The sequence below is a fragment of the Prunus avium genome, chromosome 3 (assembly GCF_965620075.1).
Source record: "Prunus avium chromosome 3, drPruAviu1.hap1.1, whole genome shotgun sequence".
Taxonomy (NCBI): domain Eukaryota; kingdom Viridiplantae; phylum Streptophyta; class Magnoliopsida; order Rosales; family Rosaceae; genus Prunus; species Prunus avium.
In genome coordinates, this window is record NC_142286.1 from 31,026,228 (window position 1) to 31,040,994 (window position 14,767).

Below are 14,767 nucleotides of genomic sequence, written 5' to 3' on the forward strand. Positions count from 1 at the left end.
TAGAAGATGATCGCCAAAATTCATCAGATGTTGAATTTGGGCCCGCATCCGTGGCTGACTCTGTTGAACATGAAACAACATCCAAATACTCATTTGTGTCGTTTATAGCAGATTGAACCCCATTGTAATTATGTTGAGCATTAGAAGATTTTTCAACCAACATTTGAATGGCCTCCAGCAGATTGAACCCCATTGTAATTATGTTGAGCATTAGAAGATTTTTCAACCAACATTTGAATGGCCTCCAACTCCGCCGTGACCTCTCTCATAGTGGGGCGGTTCCTTCCATTCAAATCCAAGCACCTCTTTGCAAGGTTAGCAACAGTTGTGATATCTGTTTTGGAGCCCTCCATCACAACCCTAGCATCAAGAATGTCAAATAGTCGGTCTTCCTCCATCGAAATAATGAAACAAGTGGCAAGACTTCTGTGTTCTTTTTCTTGTGACCCGGTTACTGCAAAAACTGGTTGTAGTCCGGTCAAGAGCTCAACTAGAACAACTCCGAAACTATAGACATCACTTTTCTCCGTAAATTGGCTTGATTGGAAGTATTCAGGGTCCAGGTAACCAAATGTGCCGTGTACAACGGTGGTCAAGTGTGTCTGGCCAATCACAATTGATCTTGAAGTTCCAAAGTCAGCAACTTTTCCTGTGTATTTCTCATCTAAGAGTATGTTGGTAGATTTGATGTCTCTGTGATATATAGGAAACGAAGCTGCACCATGTAAGTACGACAGAGCTCCAGCAATTTCTGTTGCAATTCGTAACCGCATTTTCCATGTAAGTGGAAAGTCTTCATTCTGCTCATGAATATAGTGGGAAAGGGTTCCATTCGGTATGAATTCGTAAACTAAGAGTGGAACTTCCGTCTCTAAACAACAACCCAAAAGTTGAACCACATTTCTGTGATTTATTTGTGAAAGAATCACAACCTCATTGATGAATTCTGAAAGTTGACATTCATCTATTATCTTAGACTTCTTTACCGCAATGATTCTTCCATCTGCAAACATTCCTTTGTATACGGTACCTTGGCCTCCTTGGCCAAGAATTCTATCAATGTTGAATTTGTCAGTGGACTTCTCCAACTCCTCTGATTTGAACAACTTGATTTTCTCAACATTGATTTCACCTGATGATAATTGTTGTTGTAACAATAAACCACCGTTTCGTTTGAAAAACTTTTCCTTGCGTTTAATGTTTTTCCTTTTTTTTAGGCTTATTATCACAAAAGGTCCCTAAGGTTTACGAAACTATCAGATTGCATCCTTAATGTTTTTTTGTGTCACTCGTGGTCCTCAAGGTTAGTATGTATAATCACAAATGGTCCTTGCCGTTAGGTTCCGTTAAAAACTCCGTTAGTTTGCTGACGTGGCATATATACATATCACAAAACATCCCTAAGGTTTACACATCTATCACAAATGGTCCTTGCGAAATTTTTTAATTTTTTAATTTAAAATTCATAAAATTTTGGTTTTCTTTTTTATATTATTTAAAAATATATATTGTATTTTAAATACATATGACACTATATTTTTGAAGATGTGGGCTCCACATATATGCCACACCAACAAACTAATGAAGTTTTTTAAAAATAATTTAAAATTCATAAAATTTAAAAATGAAAAAACCATTTATATAAGGATTTTAACCTTAAGGACCATTTATAATCCCTAAACCCTTGGTTTTTTTCATTTTTAAATTTTATAAATTTTAAATTATTTTTTAAAAACTCCATTAGTTTGTTGATGTGGCATCTATGTGGAGCCCACATCTAAAATAATATAGTGTCATGTGTATTTAAAATACAATATATATTTTAAAATAATTTAAAATTCATAAAATTTAAAAAATAAAACCAAAATTTTATGAATTTGAAATTTAAAAAATTTGCAGGGACCATTTGTGATAGGTGTGTAAACCTCAAGGATGTTTTGTGATATATATATATGCCACATCAGCAAACTAACGGAGTTTTTGACGGAATCTAACGGCAGGGACCATTTGTGATCATACATACTAACCTTGAGGACCACTAATGACACAAAAAAACATTAAGGATGAAATCTGATAGTTTCGTAAACCTTAGGGACCTTTTGTGATAATAAGCCTTTTTTTTATGACTTTGTATGCATACCATGCACCCACGAGTAGCAACAATAGTCCGGGACCCATGAAAACACCTGCATATATAAATATACTTGGAATTACTTTTTCTTCCGAATTACTTTTTTATTTAAGATGTGGGATAAAAAATTAAAAAATTAAAAAAAAAGTTACAGCATTCTCCAACAAAGTGAAATCCGAATGTCATTATTTTGAGGAAAGCTTGCTTTCATAATTAAAAGAAATAGAAAATTAGATAGAGATTTTCTGTTTAAACCGCCACTTCTCTTTGTTCACCCCATATTCTAAGTTCACCCCAACTTCTAATTCAAATTTTCACAATTTCTAAGAAAACCCCACTATCTTCTCAAACTACCCCTAAATACACACTCAGCAAAAAAATAAAAATAAATAAAACTCATCAACCTCACACCCCACACCCCACTGTCTTACTGCTCACCACTCTCACTTAAAGTTCATCTCAATTTCACATTACTTAAAAGAGATAAAAACAGTGTTGTCAAATGTGTAGCCGTATTATTTTATTATTATAATTATTATTTAAAATTGAGAATAAACTAGTTGGTTTTGAGAGAGAAATGTTGACAAAGCTAAATTGATATGTAAGTTACCATCATCAAACATGAAGAGTGGTGGGGTGTGTGTATAGATGTACTAGGTTAAGCATTAAGTTGGATGACCTTTTTTGTCTTTTTACACAATTATAAAAAACTTAAGAGCTTAATAATTTAAGTATAATGGCCATGAAAAACTCAATTAGATATTAACCCTTTTTTGGTTTTATATCTATTTTGAATTAATGGCCATGATGAATGTGTTAGATGATTTTTTGAGCTAGATAGGTTGACTTTTCTGAATGCCTATTTTACCCCCAATTATATCCCCCTTTTTGTTCCCAAAAAACAAATATATATATATATATATATTTGATGTGTATGAGGTTCGTATGATTTTTTATTCTAGCCATAAGTGTTTAAAAGTCAAATTCAAAATTTAAGAGTAACAATATTAATGATTTTTTATTCTAGCCTTAAGTGATTAAAAGTACGTACTTTTAATTTGTTTTCATTATTTATCTTCAAGGCCAAAATAGCCATAGAATAGAAATAATAAATGCAAATTGAGCCTAGATTCGATAAATATATACTACAAGGGTCTTTATTAATAATAATGAACTCTAATCTGAAATATAAATATAAATTGAAAAAAAGGTCAATAATCTCAACTATAATTTGTTTTATTCTAGCCATAAGTGTTTAAAAGTACGTACTTTTAATTTGTTTTCATTATTTATCTTCAAGGCCAAAATAGGCATAGAGCATAAATAATAATTGAGCCTAGATTCAATATATACTACAAGGGTTTTTCCCAACATTTTTAGCATGGAATTGGTCTATATTAATAACAATGAACTCTAAACAGTATAAGAGCATACCTAAAAGAACAGTTCTGATTCGGTAGGCCCGAGAGGGCAGAGGCGGATTTGGCTTGTAGTAGCAACTCGAACCACCACCACCATCATGGTCACATGTAGCTCTGGTTACATTTGAGTAGCATGTATAACCACCGGCGACATTCTTACATATAGGACTGCCACTGAAATTCAATGACTCTAGCACATAAGCTTGCATTCATCAATATCTGAAATATAATAACAGAAGGACAAATGAACATGATGATGAATGGTGAAGTTGGCTCACGGAATGGAAGGGTTTTAATTAATTACATACGTACCTTGACAAGGATGGAGAAGATAAGGATTTCCTTCAAAGCCCCCAGGACAGAAGCAATGAACGCTTGACTGATTGTATGTTGAAGAAGTGGTGGCATTATATATTTCGCAATAGGGTGTTGAGTCGTTATTAAAGAAATTTCCATCATACTGAAACTGATCTACTTGTCTTCCAATAAATCCTTCAAATGCTTTGTGTGAAGTGTTGTCTAAGCTGATGTTCCATTCCAGCACCACGGGAACTCTGTCCATTCCTTGGATAGCTCTGTAGCTTGATAAATTGTTCAAAAACCAATCTTGGTCAACAAGAAATGCATAGTTGCAACCATCAATTTGATCTCTTTGCTGTATCTCAGTAGTGAAAACGTTCATATTTGGAGGAATGGTACTTTGGCAACAGTTAGTTCCAAAGGTACCGCAGCGATAAGTAGCACTATCTGTACTCTGATCGTCACAAGTTGAACTGCATCCACGAACAACATTCTCATCTGATGTTATGTTAGCAAGCCGGCCGCAGCTGACTGCAGTGAACATGTTTTTTCTGTCCAAGTACACAAAAGGGCTTCCCGTCAAATTTGGGGCTTGGCGAGTTTCCTTTCCCTTGCAAGCGCCGAAGAAAGTAACAGGGCTTTTTGTAAGATTTCTTTAGTAAATAATCTAGATCTTTCACACAAACATGTAATACGTATAAAGACATGGAAGACATACCTGGAGCCATCTTCCTTGAGTACACAGCTTTTGAACTCATCCTATCCGTTGCGCAGCAATCCTAGCAATTTATCAGGGACGGCTCCAGAACTTCTGCTCTCTCTCAGAATCTGTTTCAGCTCTCTCTTTATGATGAGAATAGGTTTTGAGAATGTGTCTGATGAGAGCAGGGCCTTAAGCTTATATAGGGCTAGGTCAAGTCGTCTCTACTCATCACCGAGGGCCGACTTGACTAATCTTCCAAGCCCACTTAATCGGTTCACGCAAAAAGGAAACAAAAATAGGACTCCTTAATAGGCCCTAAAACCTTTCCTTATTTCACAAGGTTTTGGGCCTCAAGGTATAACTTAATTTAAACCCTTATCAAACCTGATGTGACTTAGTATCTAGTGCACCGATCTAATTAGGAAAACATAACATTCTCCCACTAGATCAAGCACTAGAATACTAAGCTTCTGTATTCCGAAAGGTTTGATAATCTTTATTGGCCATGAGTTTAAAACAGTTAAGTTCCCCTCAAGCTACCGTGAAGAGTGATTAGACAAAACGAACTATAGACAAACACTGCTCTCTTTATTAAAAACAGCCCATCTATAATCACATAATGCAATCTCAAAACACATGAAGCACCTACAACGTGAACCTTAATATGTACTGATCTTTAATGTGAATCTTTATGCAATTTCAGTACAAGTACCACTTTACGACTTAGCAAGAGTCAATCCGCAATGTTAATTAAAACAACAGTATCTCAAAAGAGACCTTAAACTCACATGCATAAACAAAATTGCATAATAAGTTTAAACAGCTAAATAGTCAAAATGGTAGAATTTAATAAAACTGTCAACCAAATTAACAACCATAAATGCAAATCCCTCAATCCAGAAAACAGCAAAATGAACAACAACAAACAAACTAGTAAAATATCATAATGGGAACAAGACTCCCACTAGATTGCAGCATCAAAGCTAGGAAAAATTCCCATACTCTCAACATGTCTCAGAAAAGCTTCTGAAGGCAAAAACTTTGTGAACGGATCTGCAATCATGTCTTGAGTTCTGATATGATCAAACCTGACTAGTTTGTCCGCTACCTTCTCCCTCACTATTAAATATTTCTTGTCAATATGCTGAAGTCCAGACGACATCTTGTTGTTTTCATGCAGTGGAAAACAGCCGCTGTGTTGTCATTAAATATCTATATTGGTCTAGAGATCAAGTCCACCACCTTAATGTCTTTAATAAAATTCCTTAGCCATACTGCATGAGAAGTGGCTTCATAGCAAGCTATGTATTCTGAAAACATGGTTAAACTCGAAACACCAACTTGTTTAGCACTCTTCCAAGCAACAGCTGCTCCTGCCATCTTGAAAAGAAAACCTGAAGTAGAGATGTAATCATCCTCTCTTTTCCAAGATTTGTATCAGCATAACCAACAAGCTCTAAATTTTCTATGCGTCTGTAAATCAACATATAAGCCTTTGTTCTCTGTAGGTACCTTAGAACCTTCTTTCCAGCTATCCAATGTTGCATTCCCGGATTTGACTGAAATCTCCCCATCTTGCTAATGCACAAGGCTAGGTCTGGCCTTGTACACACTTGTGCATACATAATGCTTCCAACTAGAGAAGCGTATGGCTTGTTCCTCATCTCATTTTCTTCTTCTTTATTCTTAGGGCAATGCTCTTTCTTTAAATCTCCTTTAGCCAATGGAACTTTCTGTCCAGAACACATACTCATGTCAAAAAGCTTGAGTACCCTTTCAATGTATGTTTTCTGTGATAGTCCCAGAAGGCCTCGAGCTCGGTCTCTCTGAATCTCAATGCCCAAAACAAAAACAGCTTCTCCCAAATCCTTCATCTCAAAATTATTTGAAAGTAGTTCCTTAGTATCCTTTAGTAAATTATGATCATTTGTAGCCAAGAGTATGTCGTCGACATACAGCACTAGAAAAATAAATCGACTCCCACACTTCTTCAAATAAATGCACTGGTCAGCTATGTTCTCTTCAAAACCATAAGATGAAATAGTTTGGTGAAATTTGAAATACCACCTCCTGCTTGCTTGCTTCAGTCCATAAATTGCCTTACCAAGTTTGCAAACCATATGCTCTTTTCCCTCCTTTGCAAACCCTTCAGGTTGCCTCATATAATTTTCTTCTTCGAGTTCACCATTCAGGAAGGCAGTTTTGACATCCATTTGATGCAAAAGTAGGTCATAATGCGCCACCAAAACCATAATGATGCGGGAAGAATCTTTGGTGGAAACTGTAGAAAACGTCTCAGTGTAGTCAATTCCCTCCCTTTGGGTAAATCCTTTGGCTACCAATCTAGCCTTAAATCTTTCGATTCTTCCATCTTTATCCTTCTTTATCTTAATACCCATTTCGAGCCTACCAATTTCTGGCTCTTATGAGGTTCAACTAATTCCCATACTTGATTATTCTTCATGCTTTCAACTTCATTCAACATCGCTTCCCTCCATTTGTCTGCATTCTGACTCTCTATTGCCTTTTAAAACTTGTACAATCAGTCTCAACAATTCGGGTACCATAATTTGGATAATAAAATCTAAAACCCTTTGACCTTGCGGGATAACCTATAAAAAGACAGCTAATCGTTTTAGGATCAAGCTTCTTCTCCTGAGGGATATAGATTCTAGTTTCAGTCTTGCAACCCTATACATGAAGATGTCTTAGGCTAGGCTTTCTGGTAGTCCAAATTTCGAAAAAGTGTCTTAGGTACGGAGTTACTATGCACTCTATAGTTTGTTGTTTTGATCGCCTCTCTCAAAAAACGTTGGCAACTCAGATTTAGAAATCTCGCTAAGAACCATGTCCTTCAAAGTTCGATTTCTTCTCTTAGCCACGCCATTCTGTTGCGGAATCCTTGGCGTTGTGTACTGAGCAACTATTCCATTTTTCTTGTAAATACCTTGCAAAAAGTCCAGCACGTCGTCCTCCTTCATCAAAACGTCCATAATATTCACCCCCTCTGTCCGACCTCACAATCTTAATCTTTTTCTCAAGCTGCCTTTCTACTTCAGTTTGGAAAACCTTAAACATTTCAAAAGCTTGAGACTTTTCTGCTATGAGATACAGATAACCAAAACGAGAGTGATCATCTATAAAGGTGATGAAAAAAACGATTTCCATCAATTGTTTGATGAAGGAACGGTCCACAAAAAATCTGTGTGAATGATTTCTAAGAGATCATTACTACGAGTTGCACATTTCTTCTTAGTCTTAGTGAGCTTTCCTTTAACACATTCAATACAAATTTCGTCATCACCAAAAGTCAGTGATGGCAAGATTTGTTCCTTAACTAGAATTTTCATTCTTTCTTTTGAAATGTGCCCTAAACGTCTATGCCATAACTTAGTGGATATTCCTTCACTTCTATTCTTTTCTCACTCGATTTAGCTATTAAAACTTCAACCTCTTTATTGTAATTACGACAATATAATCCTCCTTTATTGTCCTTGAATTCTGAGATGAAACCATTTTTAATTGAATCCAAAATAAAACCAAGTCTTAATAATCTTGAAATAGAAAATAAATTTCTCTTTATTTAGGGTATATAAACTGCATCATTCAACTCTAAAATAAATCTACTACACCTAATCAACTATTCAATTAAAACAACAGGCAGCTGTCTAATCCTCCTTGTCACAACGTGCCGCCGCCGCCATGAAAGTGTTGTTCTCCTTAGCAGGGAATGGGTCAAGTATCGCTATCTCCCTATTAGTGGTGGCATCAAAAAACTCAACATATGATTCAGGTTGGGCGTAGGTTTCACTGAATGCACTAGAAGATTCTTGTATCGAAGTAGCTTATTGATATTTCTTCCTCTCCCATAAGCGCATACATGTTAAGCTCATAATTTCATACATATACATGCCCAATTTACTTACTTCTTTTGCTTAGTTTCATATAATTCTGAGTTATTTGCCTCTATTTGTGTGTTTTGTAGGCCAATAGAGCAAGAGAGCATAATTCATGCAATTCAAGCATGTTAAGGCCTAATTTGGATGAATGGAAGAAGAGCTTAAAGACAAACTCATTTTTCCTACAGTCCAGTTTCGTGGGTCACATTGCAAGATCTGTTTCAGCAATCTACACAGCTCGGATGAGGCCGCATTCTTCATGAAAGTTGTTCCAATGGGTGTGTACTATAACATATCCAAATTTCAGCCCCATTGAATAACTCTGGAGGCCGTAACCTAGCAAACACTGAACCATGCTCAGGATGGATTTTTGTCAGCGAGCAAAACGAGTTAGCAATTTGTTTCGGCCTTAACTTCCTCCTCCGAGCTTGGATTGGGCCAATACTTGTGTGGTTGGATCATACACATTCTGAACTTCACAATGGACATCTTAAAGTCATCATTTGCTTAAGAGAAGCCCAAGTTGTAAGCCCTTGAAGTTGCTGGTCATGCTGACATGAGGATGAGCTGGTTGGAAGCTTGGTCATGGTGAGCTAGGCATGAGCTATTGTAGCTAGTTGGAAGCTTGGTCATTGTGACATGAAGATGAGCTAGGGCTGCTGGTGGGATTTATTGGTGAAGTGCATCAACCAATTCAGATTTTATAATGCAAGTGTTGTATGCATTAGTGAAGTGCATCAACCAATTCATCTTTTATAATGCAAGTGTTGTATGCATTAGCCATATTGAATTCAGATTTATCACTCCCCTCTCCCTATAAATACCACATCCATTCCACATTCAAGACACAACAAATCCTGGGATTCACAACCCCACAATTCACTCCAACCATCCTCAAACACTCTCACAATCCCAAACACTCCAACAATCACCAAAACAACTCCAGCTTTCTTCTCTTCCATTTCCCTACGAATTTCATCTTCCTTAGCCATCACCACTCACTCAAACTCATCCCAAATCACCTCCATATCCTTCATACATCTTTCTAGAAGTGGGGAAGCTCTTGGAGAAACATTAGAAGTGGAGAAGCACTTGGAGAAGCCTTGGACACCACAGGAACTTCAGAAAAAGGGTTCTTCTACTCTTATTGCATTCATTATGTTTTCTCATTTCTGTTCAAGTCTCTTTTCCATTATGAGTAGCTAAATCCATAACTAGGGCTTCGATGTAACCTAACATGAATATTCTGGGTTTATAAGTTTGGAGTTTCAAGTTTGATTCATGATTCATGTTCTTATTCATTATGCTTATAAGTTAACATGCTTGTTTGAATGATTGATCACCATTAGAACTTGTTTGTTAACTATCTTGGTTTGAATTAAGAGTATACACCATGCTTTAATTCGAATTGAACTATGAATAGGAAGAGTATGTATGGACATTCGACAACAGGGATTAGATACATACTTGGTTGTTTAAAATGTTCTTCTATGCTTAATGGGTTCCTAATGCTTAATTTTAGGTTAGACAACAAATGATCAAATTAGGGAATTAGGAACACAAGGTTAGGACCAAACACCATGGCCTAATCATACTTTAGCTAGAATCAATCTTTGAATCTGAATTAGACTTGTTACTTGAATCTTTATAACCCAGAATTGAATTGTTATGGTGATTCGAATGCCCTAGTCTCAAAATCTGTTTTCCAACTCTTAAAACCACTCTTTGTTACATTTGTTTACTTGTTTTTGTTTGCAATTTCATTTTGCTTCTTTTGTTCAACAATCACAACCACTCTTGTTTTAAATTCTGTTTTAGACATAACCTCCTACTTTCTTGAATTTGGTAATCTAAGTACATAACTAGTTTTAACTTCTCAGTCTTCGTGGGTACGACCTCGTACTTGTCTTGCTATACTACTAATTGCCCCGTACAATTGCGAGTTAACATAATATTAACAACAATACACCAAGCTTCATAGCGATCCTAAGACTTCTGAGACTGTCCTTTGTAGCCATGTATATCCTTATGGGTCCTCCATATGGTCGACGATTTCACTGCGCCTTAACCCTTTTCCGCTCCAGCTCATCTTCGTGCTGCTTCTTAATTAGCTATACTATATTCTTTACTAGAATACCATTCGTGACAAGTTGACACGAGTGACACCTATCAAAAGCCAAATGTTTCTCCTTTTTCCCAAACTTTTGGAGTTGTTCTACAAGATATATAAACGAACAAAACATGAGTGAAATCATAATTGATCTCATTCATTCCGAGAATATCCTTAAAATCAAACTTCCATCTTTTGAAGGTTTGACTAGTGAGTGTTTCAATTTCGCGAGAAATTGATCGAGGGAGTGTTCATAACTGTAAGGATTTGCAAACGAAAGCATATTACATATTACTTTCCTAGAAACCGATTCTCAATTTGTTAAGAGAAAACAGTTTAACTTCATTCACAAAACTAACAAATAATACATGCAAGCGTCTTTAGTTAAGTATCACACCTTTGTGGCAAGAGATTACTTATAGCTTACACAAATTACATGTTATCTTGTGCCATCACAAATAAATTACATGATAGATTCTATTTGTTAAAGAAACTTATCAAGCAATTTAGGTATGATGCAATTTTTGGTTATTTTCTTTAGGGTTTGAGTTTTTAGGTTTGGTTTTGTTATGAAAAGTTTGTTGATTCTCAGAACAAAAGCAAACATATATCTGGCTCAGAAAAATAACCAAACAAAACATAGTTCAACAAGGAAAAACCCTAAAATTGCAGTGAATAGTGTTTCTGCCGTGAACAGTACTTTAGGGGTTCTTAGTGTCCGTTTTTGACCCAAAACACCTTTCTGAATAGGGAATAACATAATTAACACAACCCACAGCTAAGCTGTGATATATGGGCATTTTTAGGGTTTTAAGGTGATCTGCTAGGTCAGAAACGTGTTTAAAGTTTTGAAAATATGAAAACCGAATCAAAACATGCTTTTTCCAGATTCTTTAATATTCTCAATATTTCAGAAAACATGTTCAATCAATTTTCAAAAATTAAACATAACCAAAAATAATATAGCATAACCAAATATGTAAACAGATATGTAAACAGATTAGGCATGCTTAAACAACGATTACAGATATGTGTGAACAACCTAAAGCTCTGATACCAACTGTAAGATTTCTTTAGTAAATAATCTAGATCTTTCACACAAACATGTAATACGTATAAAGACACGGAAGACATACCTGGAGCCATCTTCCTTAAGTACACAGCTTTTGAACTCATCCTATCTGTTGCGCAGCAATCCTAGCAATTTATCAGGGACGGCTCCAGAACTTCTGCTCTCTCTCAGAATCTGTTTCAGCTCTCTCTTTATGATGAGAATAGGTTTTGAGAATGTGTCTGATGAGAGCAGGGCCTTAAGCTTATATAGGGCTAGGTCAAGTCGTCTCTACTCATCACCGAGGGCCGACTTGACTAATCTTCCAAGCCCACTTAATCGGTTCACGCAAAAAGGAAACAAAAATAGGACTCCTTAATAGGCCCTAAAACCTTTCCTTATTTCACAAGGTTTTGGGCCTCAAGGTATAACTTAATTTAAACCCTTATCAAACCTGATGTGACTTAGTATCTAGTGCACCGATCTAATTAGGAAAACATAACACTTTTAACCTGAAGGGTGCCATCAATAGAAATGTTGAGCACCTCCATTTGAGCGCGCCTCAAGAAAGGCTTGTGCCCGGTAGACTCGTTGCAGTCTATCTGAAACCATTCATTAAAGTAACAATCTTTGTTTGGTCCAACGCCGAAAGGGTAAGGGATGCTGACATTAATTCCGCAGTGCGTCGTGCAATTAAGCTTTGCTATAGGCGGAGCTAATTCTGATGATGACGCTGGTTTGGTTTCGGTAACTACGCTGCACCAAAACAACAAAACGAACATGATCACATGATGATGAACTAGCAATTGCATTGACATTATTAATTCCTCTACGTCCTCTTTCTCTCTATATATGATATCTGACCTTAGTTGGTTGCATGGAGCGTTTCTGTAGAGAAGGTACCTTTTATATAGGGGTCGGGAGTTTCCGAAGAAAAAAATAATTAGGCAATAACAACTTATGGTAGAAATTTAATAGCGCAAAAGTAAAAGGGTTACAAATCAAATTTTGAATAAATGGGGGACTGACAGGACATTGCTTTGAAATTTCTCGTTCATTTCTCAGAATTCATTTAGTAATCTCCTAGCTTAGACTTTTTGATTAGTTTGACCGGGACGTTGCCAATATCCTTATTGCTTGAAATTGCTCCTTCATTCCTCAAAATAATTTAGTAACCCTCTAGCTTGGACTTCCTAATTATTTTACTGAGAGCCCATTTGATAACTATTTCAATTTTAATTTTTTGTTTTCATTTTTTGTGCTAGAGTATAGAGGAAAATAAGAGTGAGAATGGGAGTTGGGATGAGATTGAGAGAGAGAATGAAGATAACACCATTTCAATCTCTCATTCTCTCTCAAATAGATTTAGGAAGTGAAAACAAAGTGAAAACAATTTCAAATAGATTTTATAATTTTGTTTTTGTTTTCAATGTTGAAATATGACAGGGACGTCACTGCCGCTCCTAGGACTAGGTCCGCAGCGTCACCATCGTCACCCTAAATAGTCACAATATTAATTAATATTGTAGCTGCCATATTTGACTGATAACATATATATGGACGGCACCTTCTACAGTGCACCAGGTGAACCCATGCACCATTTGTCCTTTATGATGCTCCCAGATTTTAAAAAAAATTGGTTACCGGTTATACAAGTTATCAAGTTTCCACTTTTTGAAAATGCAATTGCATAAGGGTCATGCAATTATGCTCTTCCTGTTTGGCAATTGACATATGATTGGATAGTGATTTACAGTAGTTTGGATATGAGAATACCATAACATTGTAAGAGGATCCTAAAACTTATATAAGTTATAAGATTTGGGTAGCGGTTTACAAATTTTTGAACCATGATTACAACATTAGGGTTCACCTAATCCATAATGTTGTAAATACTCATTTACAAGGATATGGATCCACATTACAAGGAATTGGTAACTCCGAACCATGAGGATGTAAATTGGGTCCTTATTCTAGTAAAATAAGGGTTTACAAGATTAAGGGCTGATTTTACAATTTTGGGATACGAGGGTACCAAAACATTGTAAAAAGAATCCCTAAACTTGTAACTTATAAGTTTTTGGTAACAATTTACAAGGTTTTGCTCATGGATTACAACGTTAGGGTTCACCAAATTCATAATGTTGTAAATCATATATTTACAAAAATATAGATCCATATTACAAATGATTGGTAATAGTGGACATTAGGGATGTAAATTGGGTCCTTATTCTAGTAAACAATGGTTAAGGATGGATTTTACAATCTTCAGGAACATAACTATCCATAAAAGAGTAATACAAGACCTTAGTATTGTAAACATCCGAGTTTACAAGTATAAGGACCCAATTTACCTTCCGAATGTTCCCATTTACCCTAATATTGTACTACATGTCTTTATCTTTGTAAATTACGATATTACAATATTAAGGATGCATTTTACAATCATATGGAACATAACTGTCCAAAACCAAGTAAAACAAGACCTTAATATAGTAAACGTTTGTGTTTACACATATAAGGACTCAATTTACTTTCCTAATGTCCATAGTTACCTTAATATTGTATTAGACGTCCTTCTCTTTGTAAATTACGATGTTACAAGATTAAGGATGGGTTTTACAATCTCCTGGAACATAACTATCCAAAATAGAGTAATACGAGACCTTAATATTGTAAACATCCATGTTTACAATACTAAGGACCCAATTTACCTTCCGAATGTTCCCCTTGACCCTAATATTGTATTACATGTCTTTATCTTTGTAAATTACGATATTACAATATTAAGGATGCATTTTACAATCATATGGAACATAACTGTCCAAAACCAAGTAAAACAAGACCTTAATATAGTAAACGTTTGTGTTTACACGTATAAGGACTCAATTTACTTTCCTAATGTCCCTAGTAACCTTAATATTGTACTAGACATCCTTCTCTTTGTAAATTACGATATTACAAGATTAAGGATGAGTTTTAAAATCTCATGGAACATAACTATCCAAAATAGAGTAATACGAGACCTTAATATTGTAAACATCCATGTTTACAATACTAAGGACCCAATTTACCTTCCGAATGTTCCCATTTACCCTAATATTGTACTACATGTCTTTATCTTTGTAAATTACGATATTACAATATTAAGG

The 14,767-nt window shown here is 35.6% G+C and overlaps 1 protein-coding gene across 1 annotated transcript; it reads right to left on the reverse strand.

Moving 5' to 3' along the window:
* Nucleotides 1-152: 152 nt before the first annotated feature.
* On the reverse strand, nt 153-12,433 carry LOC148295931 (wall-associated receptor kinase-like 6). Its single transcript, XM_088250648.1, has 5 exons — nt 12,114-12,433; nt 3,865-4,490; nt 3,566-3,742; nt 2,114-2,186; nt 153-1,206 (listed from the first exon to the last, which is right to left on the reverse strand). The coding sequence occupies exons 1-5, from the start codon at nt 12,431-12,433 to the stop codon at nt 153-155; spliced, it is 2,250 nt and encodes a 749-aa protein (XP_088106774.1).
* Between the last annotated feature and the right edge of the window lie 2,334 nt (nt 12,434-14,767).

Bases quoted from the DNA above. Each gene is read 5' to 3' on its own strand.
- LOC148295931 (XM_088250648.1), bottom strand. From the start codon at position 12,433: ATGTCAATGCAATTGCTAGTTCATCATCATGTGATCATGTTCGTTTTG. The intron at 4,491-12,113 runs GTTTTCCTAATT...TCTTACAAAAAG, and splicing joins CTTCAGGTTAAAAGTGTTAT to CCCTGTTACTTTCTTCGGCG. The intron at 3,743-3,864 runs GTACGTATGTAA...CTTATGTGCTAG, and splicing joins TCTTCTCCATCCTTGTCAAG to AGTCATTGAATTTCAGTGGC.